The sequence below is a fragment of the Delphinus delphis genome, chromosome X (assembly GCF_949987515.2).
Source record: "Delphinus delphis chromosome X, mDelDel1.2, whole genome shotgun sequence".
NCBI lineage: Eukaryota > Metazoa > Chordata > Mammalia > Artiodactyla > Delphinidae > Delphinus > Delphinus delphis.
The window spans coordinates 36,710,212-36,732,738 of NC_082704.1; the positions used below are offsets into that span (position 1 = coordinate 36,710,212).

General features: G+C 45.3%; 1 protein-coding gene across 3 annotated transcripts in view; it reads left to right on the forward strand.

Annotated features, from left to right (window-relative positions):
• The first annotated feature begins 20,624 nt into the window (after positions 1 to 20,624).
• Positions 20,625 to 22,527, forward strand: part of MORC4 (MORC family CW-type zinc finger 4) — a 50,688-nt gene continuing 48,785 nt past the window's right edge. For all 3 annotated transcript variants that reach the window (XM_060003068.1, XM_060003069.1, XM_060003070.1), the window contains exons 1-2: positions 20,625 to 20,954; positions 21,073 to 21,145. In XM_060003068.1, coding sequence (XP_059859051.1) covers positions 20,853 to 20,954; positions 21,073 to 21,145 — 175 coding nt within the window. In that variant the 5' untranslated portion in view covers positions 20,625 to 20,852. The remainder of the gene's footprint in view (positions 20,955 to 21,072; positions 21,146 to 22,527) is intronic.

Genomic DNA, 22,527 nt, shown 5'->3' on the forward strand with positions numbered 1-22,527 from the left:
ATGGACATTCTGGCTGTTCCTAGTTTTTGGCTGTCACAAAACAGTGCTATCATGAATATTCTTATACACGTCTCCTAGTATACATAAGCACTTGAATTCTGTCTGATTGATTACAGGGTTGTTAGATCAATGGTTTCCTGGGGCCAATGTAACTGTGGGTTTTAGTTTGTATACAGAAGGTGAGATAGTGAATTTTCCATCTGGCCTTAGGGATGGGAGTGGGCAGTGAGGACAACGGTGGGGAGGGGCAAGGTGAGGCTGCTATGATTCTTCCTTTCCCTCCACTCTGACCTACCTTTCACCATAGCACAGTCTTGATACCCTAAGGACCTTCTTAATGAATGAGAAGTAAAATGCATACTGGTTAAGAGCCTGGAAGAGCTGAAGTTAGAAAACTTGAATACAATTCTCTCCTCCAACTTTTTCTAGCTGTGTGTGTGACCTCGAGCACAACTTAGTTAACTTAGGTCTCAGTTTTCTTATCTGTAAAATGGGAATAACATTAATTATTTAAAGTGAGTTGTTGTGGGATTGGATGTGTTGGGACTGGTAATATGCCCAGCACAGCCCCTGGTTAATGTGCTATTTTTACCTCTAACTTGGACTAAACAGAATATAATGAACTCATCAAAAAGTATTTTTGAGATCTTTGACTTTTAAGAACTTGTCTTTGATTACTTTGAAGAGCGCAGATTGACTGAAAAGTCATTCTGTTTGCTGTCTGCACTAATTGAAAATGATTCCTCATTTTTTCAAGGCTCGTCTGGCTAGCTGTGATAACATGGGTGGACGTGCACCTATGGGCCATAGTTTGTAGGAGTCAGAGTAATGTTCAGTTGGTTGAATATGGATTCTTTGAACTATTGTTTCAGTTATCAATTGCTACATAACAAACAACCCCAAAATGTAGTGACAGAATGACAATTTATTTGCTCACCATGTTGAGGCTCAGAAATTCAGGCAGGGCTCAGGAGGCTGCATCTACTCCACCTGGTGTCAGCTGGGGCAGCTCAACTGAGGCTGGAGGACACAAGATGGCCCCGCTCACATGCCTGGGATCTTGGTTCTGATTCTTGGGTGGCATGTCTTGGTTTTCTTTCATGTAGCTTCTCTTTCCAGTAGGATAGCTCCCCAAAGGGCAACAATGAAAATTACTACTGCCTTTTTAGGCCTAGTCTCAGAAATTGTGCATGACTTCTGCCGCATTCTATTTGTCAAATCCAGTCACAGAGCCAGCCTAGATTCAAGGACAAAGAAAATAGACTCTTGTTTTGTGGGAGGAGCAGCAAATTAAGAAATGCGCCTGCAGGACTGGAGGGATTATCATGGTCATCTTTGAAAACAATGTACCATAGATAGCTTGTGAGCCTTTGGACTCAGAATGCAATGGTCTTCATTAGAGCCGGATATGGCTATATCTGCATTTATTAGTCCCAGGTTACAAAGAAGCAGAATATCATCTTTTTTTTTTTCACATCTTTTTTGGAGTATAATTGCTTTACAATGGTGTGTTAGTTTCTGCTTTATAACAAAGTGAATCAGTTATACATATACATATATCCCCATATCGCTTCCCTCTTGCGTCTCCCTCCCGCCCTCCCTATCCCACCCCTCTAGGTGGTCACAAAGCACCGAGCTGATCTCCCTCTGCTATGCGGCTGCTTTCCACTAGCTATTTACCTTACGTTTGGTAGTGTATATATGTCCATGCCACTCTCTCGCTTTGTCACAGCTTACACTTCCCCCTCCCCATAACCTCAAGTCCATTCTCTAGTAGGTCTGTGTCTTTATTCCTGTCTTACCCCTAGGTTCTTCATGACAGTTTTTTTCTTAAATTCCATATATATGTGTTAGCATACGGTATTTGTCTTTCTCTTTCTGACTTACTTCACTCTGTATGACAGACTCTAGGTCTATCCACCTCATTACAAATAGCTCAATTTCATTTCTTTTTATGGCTGAGTAATATGCCATTGTATATATGTGCCACATCTTCTTTATCCATTCATCCGATGATGGACACTTAGCAAGTTTGCTTTGGGCAAGGGTGTGTGGGAAAGATGAAAGAACCAACAAAAGAGACTGAAAAGGTGCCTGCCAGGAGGAAAGAAGAGAACAAAGGGGTGTGGAGGCCTGGAAGCTAAGTGAATAAACATTTTCGGGAGGAGGGGGCAATCAACTATAAGACAAACGGTGCTAAGGGGTTGAGTAAAATGAGTATTGTTTTTCTGGGAAGAACTATAAGAAACTGATAAAAAGTAGTCATCCTCAGGAAGAGGTGCTGGTGGAAGGGAAGGCTTCCAGTTTTCATAACCTACCTGGCTGTGTTTGAACTTTCTTACTATGTATATAAGTTACTTTTTTTTTTTCCGATACGAATTTTCTGGGAGGTGACATTATGGACATTAAAAAAATCTTTTTAGGGCTTCCCTAAAAAGAGCTTGAAGGGCTCTTAAAGATCATCTAATACAATTCCTTCATTTTACAAATGAGAAAATTCTGTCCAAGAGAGATTTAGTGTCTTGTCCAAATTTACACAGTACTGGGGCTTCCCTGGTGGTGCAGTGGTTGAGAGTCTGCCTGCCGCTGCAGGGGATGCGGGTTCGTGCCCCGGTCCGGGCTGGGCCCGTAAGCCATGGCCACTGAGCCTGTGCATCCGGAGCCTGTGCTCCGCAACAGGAGAGGCCACAACAGTGAGAAGTCCATGTTTCGCAAAAAAAAATATCTTTTTATAAAGGGCCCCTTATCACCAACAACTTTCCTCACCTTCCAACTAAAGTTGGAACTTAATGTTCCTTGAGTTCTTTGCTACTTTTTCTCTTGGGTGTCATATATAATCTAAAATGAGGCAGGCAGAAAATCTCTGACTTGGAAGTTCAATAATGTTTTCAGCTTTTAAATAAGGTTTTCAGGTCTCTGAAATAAAGTGAAACAGTGAAATCATCCACAGATGAACTGAGGAAAAGGGCTAATTGGGCTCTTCGAATGTATAGCTCTTGGAGCTACAATTATCCTCAGGTTGAAGTTGTTTTCCAGAGAGGGTGACTTTGCACCTCTGCTCAGCATCCCACTGAAGTGAAATGTGGTTTGAGCCCTCAGTGTCATATCCAGTTTCATTAGCATTAGGTTCCAATTCCCAGGGTGCTATTCTGTGAGAGCTCTGTAGACATTGGAAAGTGCTGCAGATGTGACTCTTGACCCCTCTGGGCCCTGGGCACTCTGCTGTTTCTCCCCTTCTCCCCCATGTCCATCAGTGGAAGGTCCCAGGACAAGACCTGTTCCTGCTCAAAAGGCTCTCACCAGCCTGTGACTTCCCCTTTTTCTATCCGCAGCTCCTGACCTCCAAATGTTCTGCTCCTCGGCTTCTGCCTCGCGCTCAGCACTGCCTCAGCTAGGCCTGCCTGCCACGCTGAGAATCCTCCCCCAGCCTCCACGCCAGTGCTTCACCACCCACTCCGCAGCCCCGCTGACAGGGCTGCAGCCTAATCCAGCCCGGGATCCGCAGGTCCTGCAGCCCCTCGTCACCCTTCCACTCAGATCAGCCGAGGTGACCAGCTCTGATCAAGATACACATACATACACAAATATACACATTGACATATACAAATACACACCATACAAACATATACACAAATACTAGCACACATGCATAGCACATGTATACATAGACACATACAGGGGCACACACACACAAATACACACACAGGCAAACACAGAGACGTGCGCTTCATTTGGCGCTGTCCTCAGGCCCAGCACACATACATTCCTAAAAATACACATATATATACAGATACACACATACAAACATATATACATATATATGCACACCTGGAAGGGCCACTGTCAGACCCAGTGAGGGCACCAGCTAGCCACAGAGATTGTGTGAGGGTTTGATGTTATTGAGACATTAGAGGATTCTAAATTGCTCTCCTTAGCATCAGAGAGGTCAAGTGGTCATTTTAAAGGACATCTGGTCCATTTTGCCAGCTCCCATATAGTTCTACCACCCTCACTGCATGGACCTTTTCATCTTCCCTGTTTCCATTTCTGGAAAGGTTACTTTGTCCCAGGTACCTTGCCAAGTATTTTACCTGTATCACCTTGTTTTATTCTCACAGTAACCCAATGATAGCAGCCATAAACACCATGCTATACAGCCTCTCTCCTTAACACAACACTGGTGGCCTTCCCTCCTTTTGGTTTCTAAAACACTTTCATATGCACTACTTTAAGTTGATTTTTTTTTTTTTTTTTTGCGGTACGCAGGCCTCTCACTGTTGTGGCCTCTCCCGTTGCGGAGCACAGGCTCCGGACGCGCAGGCTCAGCGGCCATGGCTCACGGGCCCAGCTGCTCCGCGGCATGTGGGATCTTCCCAGACTGGGGCACGAACCCGTGTCCCCTGCATCGGCAGGCGGACTCTCAACCACTGTGCCACCAGGGAAGCCTGGCACTTCTTTTTTAGTGTAGCCCTGATGTGGTAAGTGTGTGAATTAGAATCTAAGAAATGATAAAGTCTGAAAGACTAAGCAAAAAAATATAGTGGGTTTGAGGACCCAGGAAAACAATGGGAAGAAGAAGAGTTGAAAATAACTCTAGAATGGATCTAAAGGGAAAATAAGTGTGGAACGATGAAGCTCTTATTAGTAGTAATGAAAAAAGAGGCAAGGCTGGAACATCTTATGCCCCAACGTAAGAAAGAACTTTAAAACGGGGGGCATGTCAGAAAGTCACAGGATCCAGCTTGGCATGTGGGATCTTCCTGGACCGGGGCACGAACCCGTGTCCCCTGCATCGGCAGGCAGACTCTCAACCACTGCGCCACCAGCGAAGCCCTTTAAGTTGATTTTGAGTCTAGCAATAACACTGTGAAGTACGAAAGCTTGGCATTGTCATTCTCATTTTGCAGCTGAGACTCATATAGGTTAAGGAACTTTCTGAAGATTGTAACAACTAATATATATAAGCTAGATCCTAATCCTCCCTCCGTTCCAGTCGTTTTGTATATTTATTCCTTTGTTTATTTAGCATACATTTATGCTCCCTACCCATTTCCAGAGACTGTACCAGGTACTGTGAAAACAAAAACTGAATAAGACACAGTCTTGACTTCGAAATAGCTGGCATTCTAGAGGGGAAGAAAAAGAGGGATATATATATATAGAGAGAGAGGGGGATATATCATGACATCAGATGCCGGATGCTGGGATAGATACTTGGACAAACTGGGTAGAATAACTGGTTCTACTAAGGGAGCCAGCATCGAAAGGAGGCCACGTGTCACAGACAACTCAAAGGCCATGCTTTGTCCATGCTTCTGGAACATCTGCTTTGTGTGTTCAGCAGATGATAGTGAGGCTAGTTGGCCTTTGAAAAATGAAGTCAGTCACATTCACCTACCTTTCCCTTCTGCAAGGTGTGAAAGGCAGTAGTAGTTAATCAAAGTACACTTTCTGAGCCAATGCAATATCAATTCATCAATTATATAGGGACCAAAAGGATTCCTGTTTATCACAAATAGCTAAATGATTATAGGTGAGAATCTACATACTCAAAATGTGCCCCCTTCAAACTGCTTATGTCGTTTCCTAGCTATTGTAGAAAGTGAGTTACAGATGAGAAAATTCCAAATTAAACAAGATTAATGTTACCTTTTGCATAGGGGTCTTATGGTTTTTCTTTTTGATTTTTACTTTTAATTATTAGATGTCTTTTAATATTCTCTATCTCGCCATTTCTCTCTTTCTGTATCTGTCTCTCTGTCTCTCTCTCTGTCTTCTCTCCTTTATTATGGAAATTTTCAAACATACCCAAGAATAGAGAGAATAATATAACCCATACCTGTCATCTAGTTTCAAGAATTATCAACATTTCACTAATCCTGTTTCATCTATTTTTTCACACAGCCAAACTTCTTTTTCTGCAGTATTTTAAAGCAACTATAGTCTTATTTTTGAGAAGAGCTTGAAGAGGTGTGAAATTAGAATGAGAAAATCTATGTCCTTCCAAACCTCATGGGTCTTTAGTCCTAATTAAATTGCCAGCATGATTTTTTAAAAACTGTTTTAGCGAAATCTCTTTTCTTTTTCTTTTTTGCGGCACACGGGCATCTCACTGTTGTGGCCTCCCCCGCTGTGGAGCACAGGCTCCGGACGCACAGGCTCAGCGGCCATGGCTCATGGGCCCAGTGGCTCCGCGGCACGCGGGATCCTCCCGGACCGGGGCACGAACCTGTGTCCCCTGCATCGGCAGGCGGATTCCCAACCACTACGCCACCAGGGAAGCCCTAGCGAAATCTCATTTATGGCATTAGCTTAGCTAGCAACACACGGCTCAACTGGACAAGGTGTCTTTTGGCCCTCCTCCCTTTGAAAGCGTTTTGCCAGAACAAACAGACTGGAAAAGTTTGTTGTTGTTGTTTTTGACTGAACACTTCAGATAAGAACAAAACACAACGCAGAAATACATAGGAGTTGTGGCTGAATACCAAGGATACCACTGTTGTCACTGTTAGGGAATTCCAGTATATTTGGGTTTTAAGATAACACATTTCTCCTTTCTGTCATTGGAACTATGATTTCATTTATTTCCTTGTCCCCTATTTTCAGGAGAGCTGCCTCTCAGCTGATGGGCTTAAGATATCCTGGAAGTCTCTGTGATGATTACAAGGTGAAAAGTTCTAAGTACCTTACTGGAGCATAGCAGTTAGGCAACACCTTCATCAGCATCAGAAATGGGCAATGGTTTCAAATTCAGACATACCTAAAGGTAAAAGCTTCAATGTTACTTAAGATAGCAAAATAATTAAAACAACTTAAACGTTGAATAAAAGGGGAATAGTAAAGTAGATCAGAACACATCTATATAAATGGAATCTTGTAAAAGTATGGTTTGTTGGAAATTGCTTATTTTATCACATTACATGATAAAAGCAGTATATGAAATTATATGCCCAGGATGGGCTCAAATACATGAAAAATTCACGGAAACAAAATTGGAAGGTAATATGCCAAAAGATTAACAGTGGTTGCCTCTGGATGGTAGGGTTATGAGTGATTCTTGTTTCTTTTTATACTTTTCTGTCTTTTTCAAATTTTCTACAGTGAGCATGTAATTACTTGTATAATCAGAAAAACATTTTTTCTGAATAAAAGGGACAAGCAAGTCTCAAAATCTCAGTGCCTAGAAGCAGATCAGCAATCTGTTTTGAATGTTTCCAAGGCAGTGAACCAGGCAAAAGTAAGAAGGATGATTTCAGAGTCCCTAGGGGGGAGACTTGTGTAGTTAGTTCCTTGGAAACCAGAAGTTTTAGCCACTCAAAACACATGTAAGTGTTTTTGGTGTGAATCAAAACCTTCCATTAGACATAATTGCAACAGCAGCTGTTACACAACCTGTATAAACTATTTTTGGTGTGAACCAAAATTTTAACAACATAGAAACTCTGTTAACCATTTCATGGTCACCTAGGTGTAAACCTCATCCACTACTGGCCAGGTTTAGCTGCCTTAACAGAAGGGAAATTCCTGATATTGTGGTGGAGCGTGCAGAGAACGCTTAGCTAAGAATTAAGACAACTCTTTTGAGTGCTTCTTTTTCTTCTTCACAGTATTCTCTCAAAAGATAACAAGGCAATTTGAAATGGCTTTAATATTTACTGGATTTCTTAAAACGTTATAATTAGTTAATACCCATTGCAATAAGAATAAAAAAGTATATAAAGACATAATTTCCTTATTTTTTCTAGTTCCTTCCACTTGGAAAAACGACATTAATCTGAGGTGTATCCTTATGCACTTTTCTCTATGCTTATATAGTATGTACACACACACAAATAGAGACTTACTTCTCCCCTTATTTTCTTTACAAACATGGAGTGATACTTTACATCCAAATGAATCTTTAAGGCAGGGAAAGTACTCTGTATGATATACTGCAAAGATGGTTACGTGTGAGAGTACAGAACCAAGAGTGAACCCTAATGTAAACCATGGACTTTGGGTGATGATGACGTATCAACATAGGTTCATCAACTATAACAAATGCACCACCCTGGTGGGGATGTTGACAATGGGGGAGATTGTGCATATGTGGGAAGAAGGCAGTATATGAGAAAAGTTTTTACCTTCTTCTCAATTTTCTGTGAAGTTAAAACCGCTCTAAAAAATATAGTCTCAAAAAATTTAAAAAAAAATGAATCCAAACATAGACTCGCTTTGTTTGTCTTTAAAATACAGATTCCTGGGCCCCACCCTAAGCTTATTGAATGTGAGCTTTCAAAGAAGTTTAATGAGTTCTATAATTGGAAGAGTTTGATAAATGCTGCTCTATATATTATTCTGCAACTTGCTTTTAGCTCTTAACAATACACCATGGTTACCCTTTCAGGTTAATAGCTATACATCAAAGTCATTATCTTTTGGTAGGTGTAGGGACAGATTAACAGATTCAGTTACAAAATGAAACTAAATTATTTGTTTTGCAACAGACACTGTAAGCAAAGTTAAAAGGCAAAAGACAGACTAGGAGGAAATATCTGCAACACATGTAACGGAGAGTTAATATTCCTAATATACGAAGAGGCCTTACAAACTGAGAAGTAAAGAAGTTTGAAAAGAAGGGCACTGTTGTAGTAGAAAGTGGACTCTGAGATGGTGTTAGTAAGCAGCATATTAATTAACCTTTGGATCAACACTTATGGAAGGGAGAAGAAGGAAGCAGGAGTGAGCAGAGCGAGTAGAGCTGTGTTGCAGGCCCAAAGATAGTCTCAACTAGAATGGCCCTTCAGAGTTATTCCTCAACAACTTCTTTCAAAGCTATCATGGGTGGGGCTGCAGTGTGGCCGTCATTCATTTTCAGCTTACACCCACACGCCATAGCAATCCACCCATGAACCAAGTTCAGGCTTTTTCCTTTTTTGTCAGCTGGTCACGAGGGATATTCCCATATGCCATAAGTGTGAGCGTAGGAAGAGATGCTAGTGAAATAGTGGTGGATGACATGGGAGTCTGGGCCACCTGCTGATATAGCTACTTGACTCCTCCGGTCCTGCTTGTGCTGGAGTTATCACTTCCTTATAAGAGCTTCCTGTTAGGCCCATTTGCCCTCAGGATTTGGTGGGTCAGACAGAATCCAGCTCATGATGAGCAGCTGTGGCCACATACTCTCCTGGTGTCCCATGATCAGCTTGCTCTGTTCCTACCAGGACCCAGCAGCACACTGGGAGTTGTTTTTCAAAGGCATATAATTCTCTGAAGATGGCATGGCCTTTCTCCAAAACTCCAGGAGTCTGCACTGTGATTATCCCATGAGATTTGCCATCAATCCCACATGGCAGCTTTTCCCACCATTACGACCTTTAATACCATAAGGTACTCTGGTCACAGGGCCAAGTAAAAGGGCTGCTTGCACTCTGGTGTAGACTGCTCCAGAGCACTTCCTGCTTTGACCTCCACTCAAAGTTGCCAGTCTTCACATCATCCAGCATATGTGGCAGAGCAGTATTCCCAAGTGAGAAATATACTGCCTCCAGAACCTGAAGAGGCCAAGCAGATAGTACACTTTTCTTCTTTGTGGTGAAACGTACAAAGTGTCATAATTTGTCCTTTACCTTGGATGGGATTACTCAGTGTGCCCCTAACCTTAGTGGACACCTAAGAAATGTATTGATGTGACAAGCCCCTGAATCATCATAGCATTTACCTCCCGTGTTGTGACTGTCTATCACCAAGGCCACCAATGTGCAAGCCACTTTTTGCTCATCCAGACTGATTAACGTGATTTCTTTATGCATCAGTGTGATGTTCTGTGGGGTATCCAGATCCCTTCGGACTATATTATGACAAAGGGCAAGAGAGTCAACGTAGCCCTGTAACAAAATCACAGATGTACACTGTGGTCTGTCCCATGTGAATCTGAGCATTTTTTGATCCTCTTTTCTGAATAGTGTAGAAAAGAACACATTCAGAAAATTAATGGCAGCATACCATGTGACTGAGCCTGTGCTAATCTGCTTTAGCAAATATCCTACATCTAGCACAGTGGCAGAGGTTAGGACCACTACTTGGTTGAATTTACAATAGCCTGTCATTTTCCAAGATCTATCTCTTTTTCCCTAAGGGTCAGATCGGTGAATTAAATATAGCTGTGACACGGAGTGGCTGGGCCCGTGAGCCATGGCCGCTGAGCCTGCGCGTCCGGAACCTGTGCTCCGCAACGGGAGAGACCACAACAGTGAGAGGCCCGCATACAGAAAAAAAAATATATATATATATAGCTGTGACAGAGTCTAACACCTCTGCATGCTTGGATCATTAAGAATGACAGTAACTTCCACACTTCCATGCCAAATACAACATTATTTTTCCCACTGTTCCATTATGGAAAATATTTCAAACTTACAAAAAGTTTAAAGTATGATACAGTTAACACTCACGTAGACACCAGCTAGATTCTAAATTTTACATTTTATTATATTTTCTTTGTTGCATATTTATCCGTTCTTCTATCCATGTATCAAGCCATTTAATTTTTGGATGCATTTCAACGTAAGCTGCAAACATCAGGACACATCTGCTGGAAAAATTCAGCATGCATAGCATTAGAGATCACTGTTTACAGTTCCTGTTTTAGGTAACATTTTCATACAGCGAAATGTACAAATCTTAAGTGTACCATTTGATGACTTTGACAAATGCATATAACCCTGTGTATCATACCATTTAAGTACCTCCCATCCGCAACACATACACACACACCTGGGACTAGCCCCACCTGGGTGAGCTAACAAGCTACTCATCTAGTCCTTCGCCCATAGGTTAGACAAGTGCCTTCTGCCCTCTGAACCCCACGTACCCAGGGACCACATCTCCCTGACTCACAGCTGACCAACTGGCACGCTGGCCAGCTGGCACCGTGAGCTCTCCAGGGAGAGCCAGCTTCGGGTGCTAACGGCACACTCCTGCCTGGTCTGGAGAGCCGGCCCCCCCGCCATAGGTGCCCCCTTCCTGCCCCTCCAGGTAGCTGCAGCTGCCCTCTCCTTTCCCCTGGGATGCTCTGGGATTCTTGTCAGGTCGGAGCCAGGAGGCGTGAGGCCCAGGTTTGTCACGATGGGAAAATGGAAATCATGGAAATCACAGTCACAGAGCACACGTGTGCTCTGTGCTGACCGTGGTAGCAGTCCTGGGGCAGGTCCGCTCAGGCCTCTGATAAGACCCTGGGAAGAGAAAGGAGGAGAAAGATTTCACTTAAAAGCCAACGAAGCCCAGAAAGGAGAGTGCCTTTCTGTAGGAAGGGCTTATGCCTGGCATTGAGCTGGAGGAAAGCGGCCACGCTCCCCATAACTGGGAAAAGGGATGGAGCTGCACAGACCTGGTGGGGGGCAGTCCTGGGGGCGCTGGGAGGGAGATCAGGAGGCCCATTTAGCACTTTGCTCCTGCCGCCTCCCTCGGACTGGCAGGTACAGTGGGGGAGTGCCGATTCCTCTCCCAGCAAGAACTCTGTGGAGCCATCACTGTGGGAAGGGAAGTCCTTTAGTCCTCTGTGCCACTGGCCCGTAGGTCTGAGCCCCTGGCCCTAATTTGCCCTCTGGGCTTCTCCCTCAGAGCCCCTTCCCGTCCCTGGTCTCTCCTATCCAGGCCCTCAGTCAACCCTGCTGTCCTCCAGCCCCCTCCTTCCACGGTGAGGGCTCCACAGTTTAATTATGCTCCAGCACTGTGTTTCCCTGTTCCCCTGGCTATAAAATTGCCTAATTTAGCTCTCTAGATCTATTTAGATCTCTAATTGATATGACAGTTGGAGCGTATATCTCTCCCACCTCTGCCCTTTATTTTATCTATTTATTTTCTGAAATCTGTTTGCCTTTCTCGAGTCTTCACAACTGGAACTGAAATTAGAGCTGTAAAGCACATCATGCCAGTGGCTGCAATGAAACTAAATCTCTGTTCAAAAATGCTTATTCATATTGTATTCCGAATGTTCTACTTCATGTGCCAAAGCTTTTACCACTAGCAACAAGCCACTGGAGAAATAAGTACTAAATGTAAATCGAGTTAGACCACCCATGGGTCCTATTTGATACGACTGGTCAGAACAGGTAAATTCAAAGAGTAAAGTGGAAAGGGAATTCCTTCTAATTAGGAAACAGGGTTTTGTATACCCTCTCTATCAATATGTTTTTGTCTCCCTTTTTATCTTCCGTGTAGTAAGGAAGAAAGAAGTAGAGAGAATGGGGCAGCTGAAAAAGCAAATGAAGTTAAACTAGTTTGCGTTTGCAAAGTGTAGGCCAGTGGTTCTCAAACTTGAACCTGAATCAAAATCACCTATTGGTCTGGGGCAGGGCCTGAGAATTTCCATGCTAACATGTCCCCAGGTGGTACTAATGCTGTTGGTCTGGGGACCACACTTTGAGAACCACCACTGCTTTAGGGGCTATGCTGAGTAGGCTTAAAGGTCACGAGTCTCTGGTCCTGGGAAGACTTGCCCAGTGGCAGGCACTGCCCCGTGTGCCCTGGAGGAGGTTCTAGCTCAGCGGGCAGAGCTCAGCAACCCGCTCCTGGGGAGCCTACAGTGGCCAAAGAGCACAGGTTACGCCCGGGACCTCCTGTCAAAGGCCTGGTCTCTTCTGGAGTCCTCTAACTCCTGCCAAGTCACGCCTCCCTCTTTCTGGGTGGCAGACGGATCTGTAGCACTGATAAGCCCGAGGGAACGTGGCCTCAGATGAGCCCCAGGCTGCAGAGCAGGCGTGGTTCTCAAACTGAGCGTGCATCAGAGTCTCCTGGGGCAGGGGTGCTTGGGAAAAGCCAGATTGCGGGGCCCACCTGCAGAGCTTCTGAATGTTAGGTCTAGGGTGGTGGTGGCTGAGAATGTGAGTTTCCAGCAAGTTCCCAGGTGATGCTGACTGATGCCTCTTGGCCAAGAGAATAAAAAGGCTTCTGTGTTCTTATGACTGAGGCAGAGAGGCTGCTGAGAAAGATGCAGACCAGGAGCAGCCTGAGCAGAGGCTGGGTATTTACTTGGCACCAGACTAAAAATTCTGAGTGACTAGATTTTTGTTAAGGATTAGTGAGAAAGCACCAAATTATATACAGCATTTACTCATTCTAAATATATTTGAAACTAATCATTGGATGATGTTATTTACGTTCAGCTGTTTCAACAAAGGGAAGAGGCTTTGCAGTAGGCCCTTTACATATGTTACCTCATTTGCTTCTCACAACAAACAAATGGAAAAAGACATCAAAAAAAAAAAGTCTTCATTTTTCCAGATGAAGAAACTGAGCCTCAAAGAGCTTGAGTGACCTGCCTAAGGTCACACAGCTGATAAGAGCGGGACCTGAGTTGAGGTCTGGCTCCAAAGCCCTTTCCGCTATACCCTGCTCACGAATGCATCCTTATTGAAGGAGCAGAGGAAGGAGGGAGAGTGTTTTCAGGGAAATCATGATAGAAACAAAATATCTGTCATGGAGAGTAAGCAATGAGGATGGAGGCTGAAGGGATAGGTCAGGACTAGATTGTGAAGGGCCTTGAAAGTCACCCAAGGAATTTGTACTTTATCATAGTCAATGAGGAGCTGCTGCAAACATTGTAGCAGGGGTGGGATGCTAAATTGGGTGTAGCCTAAGAGGCCTGGTGAGGGGGAGTCCTGGGGGTAAGAGCAGAGGGGGTGGAATCACAGAGCCCTGGAGCTGGAATGTGACAGATGAGAAAACTGGGGCCCAGAGCAGGGAAGTAACTTGCCAGAAGGATGCAGTGGGGCACCACCCAGCTCCACCCCTACCCTTTCGTGCTGGAGCCCTCATTCCCCAGCTGAAGGGTCTGTTGGTGACTGACAGCACACAGTCCAGCCCCTCCCCGGGAATGACCCTCAGCTGAAGAGAGCCACTGTGCCCAAGGCTGTGCACCCATCCCAGGTGGCAGCCTGCATCTAGTGACTGGCCAACACAGGGACATAAAGCCCTGGCTCCTTTACCACAACTTAGGACCTCTCTGACGGGTCATGCCGGCTCCAGAGCTCCCCATGTTGTGTCTGCATCACAGTTCAACTTCCTCCTCTGCCCGCTCCTGCTTTCTTCACTCCCCACAGGTACTGAGCCTGACGATGCTCCCCAAGAATCCTCCTGCCTGCGAACCTCTGTGTCACGCTCTATTTCCCTGGGAACACAGCCTGTGATGCTTCCCCAAGGTCACAGGCCAATTCAGTGGATTCGGGACAGGAGCCCATGTCTTCTGACTTTCGACATTTCTACCAAACCTGGCTGACCTCCCACACTGATTCCTCTTAGGCTCTCTCTCTCTATAACATCCATCCAGGGATTTGGGACAAGTGACCTTAGAGACTGGGTCAAAGGGTGCTAGGAGAAATGCCCCTCGTGCGCCAGGAGTGCCCTGCACGGTAATGAGTACATGCGTGCGTCGAACAGTTAGAGCTGTTACAGGTTCATCCGCCAGGAGGAAATGCAAGGTGCCTTCCTGGCCCCTCCAGGCTCCTCCACTTGCCTGGGACAGTGGCTAGGGGAAGTCAGCCTGGACCAGGCTGAGATAAAAGAGATCACGTCAGTGGCTCAGGGCTTGGAACCCAAGGCCCTGGACCAGGTGAGGCTGGCCTTGAGGACTAAAGCTCTGCCCCAAGACACAGAGAGGCGTGCTAGGGATTTTCAGAGGGCCCACCACACCCTGCTAATGCATTTCCTGCTCTTCATTTTGCAGCAAGACCCAGGGGTTCACAACTGGCACCTATGCTGTGGCCACCGGCAGGATCTGCTCACTGGAGTCCTCCCTCACCGTGTGTCGGCTGCCACTGCAGCCTGTTTGGCGGTGAAGTATGTGCAACCTCGCATTATGGCCTGTTTACAGCCCGGTGGAGCCACAGTGATGGAATTTGTACAGATTCCTTTGCTGCTTCTGCTTATCGCTGTACAGTGGCAGCAAGGCCCAAAGGAGACCAAACCCTGGTCTTTCAACAGTTCCCTGGGCCCCTCCGGATCGCGCCTCTGTCTTGGGGAGCTGGAGAGGGGCTGAGAGAGGCCTCTGACCCCAGTTAACAATCAGGGGGCCAAGTACTTGGGAAGACACAAAGCTTTTGTTTAAATATCAAATCCCCCAAGTAGTAAACAGGCCAATACTTAGGGCAGCGTTCACAATGCCCCACAGCAAGCGAGACAGATGGACCACAGGCCTTACAAGAAGGCCAGGAAATGGGCATTTTTAGAAGTTCCAAGACTTGAGCCAAATAAGAGCGAGGGCCAAACAAGGCTTTCACAAGCGTTGTGCTGGGCTGAGAGGGAGAAATGGCAGCAGGTCACTGTGCAAGGAAGATTACGGATGCTCGGTCCGGACAGAAGGGTGCTGGTTAAAACCTCACCAGAACGGACATTTATTTATTTATTTTTAACATCTTTATTGGAGTATAATTGCTTTACAATGGTATGTTAGTTTCTGCTGTATAACAAAGTGAATCAGTTATACATATATCCCCATATCTCTTCCCTCTTGCATCTCCCTCCCTCCCACCCTCCCTATCCCACCCCTGTAGGTGGTCACAAAGCACGGAGCTGATCTCCCTGTGCTATTCGACTGCTTCCCACTAGCTCTCTGTTTTACATTTGGTAATGTGTATATGTCCTTGCCACTCTCTCACTTTGTCCCAGCTTACCCTTCCCCCTCCCTGTGTCCTCAAGTCCATTCTCTAGTAGGTATGCATCTTTATTCCTGTCCTGCCCCTAGGTTCTTCATGACCATTTTTTTTTTAGATTCCATATATGTGTGTTAGCATACAGTATTTGTTTTTCTCTTTCTGACTTACTTCACTCTGTATGACAGACTCTAGGTCCATCCACCTGACTACAAATAACTCAATTTCGTTTCTTTTTATGGCTGAGTAATATTCCATTGTATATATGTGCCACATCTTCTTTATCCATTCATCTGTCAATGGACACTTAGGTTGTTTCCATCTCCGGGCTACTGTAAATAGAGCTGCAATGAACATTTTGGTACATGACTCTTTTTGAATTATGGTTTTCTCAGGGTATATACCCAGTAGTGGGATTGCTGGGTCGTATGGTAGTTCTCTCTGTAGTTTTTTAAGGAACCTCCATACTGTTCTCCATAGTAGCTGTATCAATTCACATTCCCACCAGCAGTGCAAGAGGGTTCACTTTTCTCCACACCCTCTCCAGCATTTATTGTTTGTAGATTTTTTGATGAAGGCCACAGAATGGACACTTATTGTCCCTGCTCATTTATCCTTCCCCTAGGATGCCACGTCCTACTTATGGTTTCCATAACTGCACTTCAGGCTCCTTGGGCTTCTCCACCAACTTCTCCACCAACCTCTCTGCCGACCTTGCACTCATTATGATAATTGCACCCACCTGACTTCTGATGGTTACGCTCAGCCATAGGGTCTCTGTCTTTTCAGAGCTCTACAATGACCACTGCCATAGTGAGCCTACTGTCATGGCCTCTCCTCTGGACAGGCTGAACCTACAGAGGAGAACCACCACTGAATTTCTTAGTGGTGCCAGTAGCCCTCTCAGCCGCATGCTTCTCAGAGCCGTGGTAAATGGTGTATCCTGTGCCTTTCTGTTTGCGTTTTGCAGTCTTTTCAGTATGTCCACTCCAATATGCTCACTTCTGAATCCTTTCATCCCTTATTCCACTATTTCCATAGCAATGCTGGCATTTCGACCTCACTTAGTGTGGATCATCATGTTTTCTATACCTGTAGGAGCTGTCCTAGTAGTGAGTTTGCACCACCTCTTGTGGTCCTTGCCAGGGTATTAAATCCTATTTTCCAGGGGAGTGTTCCTACATTGATAAACTCTCCTCTTCCAACTTTATAGTCTAGCTCCCTTGATCAAGCGATCTCAGAATCCAATGTTATGTGTACTTTTCTAGGTCCTGCCGATCTATGCAGGCTAGGCCATGCAGCTCCTGGGGGCATAGTTACTTTCCTCCCTTATCAAGCCTAGCATGTTCATGCTATGCCTTAACCCTTGTTATAGGCCTAGTGGCCAAAGGGGAAGTGAAGGTACATTTTGTCTTGTGGTGAAGAAGCTCTGCATCATCTCCAAGTAAGGGGTGGGGAGACTATTAGTAGGGAAGTCAGGCCAATTCTACAGGCTCAGAGGGTTCAGGGAAATCTGGGGATTCAAGATTTTTGTGGCATCCATCTAGATATCCCCAAACTGTATGTCAGGGTCCTATGCTTTCCCAGGAAGCATCCTGACTTTGGCACAGCAAACCTGTCTCCATTGGGAATTTAATCTTCTTTGGAGCTCAATAACCACCAAATTCAATTGGTCTTATAGCTACTCTTTCGCCCTGTTTCTCAAATACTTGATATATCACACCAGATCATATGTTCCCCTTCTACCAGTATACCAACCCAATTCACCACCCGGTGAAAGTCTTAACAGTAATAGGACTGCCACCTTGTGGCAGGGGGCTATCTGTGATCCACCTACCCCTCTGTGATGCGGTCCTCCTTGCCAACTGGGCAGTGAACGATCTAGCTCCCAAATCCCATCTAAGTGCTGACTTTCCCGGATAACACCCAGTTTCAAGTGTCGTAATTTGAGTTCCCCAGGAAGCCAACTCTATGACAGAATGTAGCATGCAAGAAGCCTATTAAGAGATGTCTTTTGGAATAACACCTGTGGAAGGAGCAGTCCTGGGCAGAGGGGAAAGTTGGGCTGCACCGTAGGCCTAACAGCAGCCTCTGCCAGCCCCACAGAGAGATCTGGAGTTACAATGACCCTTCCGAATTATCCCAAGTTGAGCTGAGATGGTCAAGCCTCTATAGTCTTTCTCTGGTCAGTCACTGCTGTGCGCTGCCCCAGAAAACTTTGTGACCTTGAGTGAGGCAACTCTCTGTACCTGCGGCAATCCCTGAAGGGGCTAACAGAGGCAGCTTTCCAACAGTGCTCTCTGCACCTCAGGCAAAAAGTCCTTTATTGAAATGGGCGATGGGCTGGCACATCACAGTATCCAACACAGGCACCAACTCTTTAAGAACTGTCAATTAAAAGTAAAGAATTAAGCATTTATCCTGCCCTTCCTATGGGAATTGTATTTCAGAGTAACCAAATAGCCATGGTTGATGAGGAGAAATTCTGTACAGAGGGGTACAGTTAATAAATTACAAGAAATGATGAGATTAGTTTATCATTGTTTTGCAGCCCTAATAAAATATTTTTTTCAGGCAATGAACATCAATTGATGAAACTACAAAGTAAAAGATCGATGGGAAACTTTATAATGGACCGTTCAAGCTGCCTCTGCTTGAACCCACTCATCAATCTGAACACCACTGACTGTTAGACAGTCTGTACTTTCTGATGTGTTGCAATAGGAAGTACATAACACCATCTCTGAGCATTCCTGTTTTAAAAAACTTTGTACTGGAATCTACTGAAGGCTTTAGAGCCAACTTCTGGTTTATAGTTATGTCAACTTTATTCCTCTAATGAGAGGAGCAACCTAAGTAACAACAAAAATAAGTAAACAGACAAATGATTATGTAGGACATTCAACAGTACAAGGGACTTGATTTCTTCAACAACTCAATAGAATGAAGGAAAAAAAAGAGGGGAGACTGTTTTAGATTAAAGTAGATTTAAGACACATAACCAAGTACAATGTGTGCCTCTTGTTTGGATCTAGATTTAAACAAACCAAATGTAAAAAGACATTTTTTGAGATAATTGAGGAAATCAGACTATGGCTGGGTATTAGAGAACATCAAAGAACTGTTATGAATTTTGTTTAGTGCAAAAGTGGCATTGTGGCTGTATATCTTAGAAATGTCCATATTTTTAGAGGACTATGAAGTATATAGGGTAAAATGACATGCTGTTTGAAATTTGCTCTAAAATACAGAAATAAAAAAATAAAAGAATATATAAAGCAGATAGAGAAAAGCCCTGATAGTTTTTTAAAATTTTTTAATTGAAATATAGTTGATTTACAATGTTGTGTTAGTTTCAGGTGTACAGCAAAGTGATTCAGTTTTTGAATTTGAGTAATAAGTACCTGGGAATTCATTTTATCATTCTTTGTACTTTTGGGTATTTAAAAAAAATTTAAGACGCCAAAAAAAAAAAAAAGACAAATTCAAAGGACCCAATGGGGGAAATAATGCTCAAAGGGTATAAATATACAATAAACATTTGAGAAGATATTCAACTACACTGAAAGGGAAATGCAAATTAGAACAATAAGGAGATAGTATTTTTTTATATTTATTTATTTATTTATTTTTTGCGGTACACGGGCCTCTCACTGCTGTGGCCTCTCCCGTTGTGGAGCACAGGCTCCGGACGCGCAGGCTCAGCAGCCATGGCTCACGGGCCCAGCCGCTCCGCGGCATGTGGGATCTTCCCGGACCGGGGCGCGAACCCATGTCCCCTGCATCGGCAGGCAGACTCTCAACCACTGCGCCACCAGGGAAGCCCGAGATAGTATTTTTTATTCAAAAGATTGACAGAAAGTTGAAAGATCAAAGCTATGTAGTGCTATGAATGTGGCAAAATCGCTAACTGCTTCTGGGAGGGCAAGTTGCCTCCATCTTACAGTATTCGTTAAGAGTAAATCACACACATGCTATTAGACACAACAATATTCTGTAGAAATAATTGCACCAGAAATTCATGATCTGTACATGAGGATGTCTGAGGCAGCACTTTTTTCATTGGCCAAAAATAAATAAATGGAAAACAATATGAAATATCACAAAGGAATGGTCAAATAATGGTTCATCTGTACCAGGGAACATTATATTTAAAAAATAAATAAAAATCTCTTCTCTGTAATCAAAGTGTATGTTTAATAGTACAAAAACTAGAAAATACAAACAAGAAAAAAAAAGGGAAAATATTCATAATTCCAGACCTGGAGATATCATCTTGAAATATATCATTTCAGGTGTTTCTCATTGTAGGGTGTGTGTGTGTGTGTGTGTGTGTGTCCACATATGTATGTATAAATGTACTTGTTTTTCCAATAAAAAAGGTATCACGTTACACAATATGTGGTGACCTGTTTCCTTAATTCCCTCATGAATATTTTCCACATGAATAAATTTTCATCCACAAATACGGCCTTTAAGAACTGCATAGTATTCCATTTTATGGAAACTGCATAACCTAACCCATTCCCTACTTTGGGGTATTTAAGTGCATTCCAATTTCTCCTTTATAAACAGCCTCCCTGCGCGCTTGCAAAGCTTTGAAGTGGATTTGCCAATTGCCTTCTGGAAAGTTCTGGCTGTTTCTGGAGGCATTTGAGGCAAAATAGTCCGAATGCTTGCCCATCACGCGAGCTTGCTATCTCCCCAGATAGCAAAACTATAGTCTTTAGAACTTGTAAGACTTGTCTTATCCTGCCCGTTAGTCATACCGCCGAACTGGGACTCTGTTCCAGAAATCCCTGCACCCTCTCCCTCCCCTCGCCTCATTCCCGCCCCTCCCCACGCGTCCGCCCCCTCCCCCCCGCTTTCCCGCTCGGCGGCCTGGCCTATGGCAAACGCCAAGAATTAATTAGGGGCGGGGATCAAGGAGCGGCTGTCAGGAGGTCGCCATATTTCTGTACGGCCCCGCGGCCGGCCCAGCAGTCGCGGGTCGGGAGAGGTGCTGACAGGGCGGGGCCACCGCGCGGCGCTGCCGGCCTCACCCCTCCCGTCCCGGACAGGTGGCTGGAGCGCGCCCCGCCTCCGCCAGCTGCGGGTGGGAGCGAGCGAGGGCCAGTCCCGGACGGCCGCCGCCAGCTGCGAGCGGGAGCGAGCGAGGGCCAGTCCGGGACGGCCGGGCGAGGAGTCCGGCGGCGGCGAACGAGTATCGTGGCGGCCAAAAAAATGCTCCTGTACCGAGGGGCCCCCGCGGGCCCTGGCGCGCCGGGCAGCGCGCTGGCCCGGCCGGGCGGCGGCCCGCAGGCCTTTGGGATCCGCCTGAGTACGGTAGGTCGGGGGCCCGAGGGGGCGGACGCGCGCGCGGGTCCTGGGGCTGCGGGGGGCGCGCGGGGAGGGCCCGGCGGGCCGAGGCCTCACGCGGGACTGGACCTTCTCTCGCCCCCAGATGAGCCCCCGCTACCTACAGAGCAACTCCAGCAGCCACACGCGACCCTTCAGTGCCATCGCGGAGCTGCTAGGTGAGTGGCGAGGGCGGGCCTGGCCGCGATCGCCCGAGGCAGCGGTGCCAACGTGGTGCCGCGGACGCAAGAGGAATGTGCGGAGCCGCGCGGGGCGGGCGGGGGTTGGGGTGGGGGCGTCGGGACCCGCCCCGGCTCCGTCGCCAGGGACGAGGTTCCGCGGATTAAGCTGAAGAAACAAGGTGTGTCCTAAGAGTTAGGACTCCAGTGTGGTTTTTCTCTCTGGCTCGTGATGTTCCGGGCACTTTAGGATAGCGTAGTTAATAATCAAAAGGAGATGCATAAAAATATCGGGCCCTGAGGCAGCTGGGCTCCACGGGGGCCGGCGACAGACGGAGGACGCCAAGCTAGCAAAGGGGCATGAAGAAAGGTCTGGAAGACGGAGTTATTTAACTTTTGGGACCAGAGAGTCTGGGAATGATGGGACATCTCTTAGGAGATGACACGAGTGCATTTGGCTCCCTGCGACTGCGGAGGGCTGGGTCCGCGGTCCACGAGCGCCCTCACACCGCTGGAATGAATACTGAGCACTTAACCTCTCGCTCCACCGATGTTTGCTTTTAAAGCGTTTTCAGTTGATCCCTTGAAGCCAAGTACACCAGCTTTTGCAGCAGTGTGCTAAATACTGTGTGGAAAGCAAAGAAGAAAAACATTCCTGGACAAAATGCAGCACATTGCAAATGTTTCAAAAGCTGAAATTAGGGAGAGATGTTTATGGGGCAAGATAGCACAGAACAAAATCTTGAAAATGGTTTCAAAGCTCCCCAGATGAGCCCCAGTTACAACTTAAGCAATCGCTGTGACCATGCAGTGTGGATTGCCTTGGGCGAGAAGTCAGTGGGCAGCAGGAGGAGATGGTCAGGAGAGTGATTTGGAAGGGTGATGGGGAGCTTTGATGATTAGTTTGACCATAACACAGAATGCTCACAATATGTATGTTCATTAGAAGGTGAAAGGGGAAAAGTGACATTGGCACGTTTTGAATCCTGGAGAACAGGGACTATATTTTTAAGGTTTTGCACCATGCCTTGAGGGAAACTCATAGTGGAATGCGATATAAGTGCATGCAACTTACAAAAAAGAGGAAAAAGTAACAATTTGCTTAGTGGGAAATGAGAGACAGAAATGTGTTGTTCCCTCACAGTGGCACTGTGCAAAACCATATGCACTTATGCTGTACTGTGTACTGAACTTTATGGGTGATTTAAAAAGTGTTCCATTTGTAATTTTGAATATATATGATTTTTGCCTTAAGTATTAACTTAACCTAATTCTAGCCTGAGCTGACCCGTATAAGTGCAAGTATACACGTGTATTATATATCAATACATACGCACACATCCCTGCACACATACATACAAACACAGAGATTTTAAAACCAA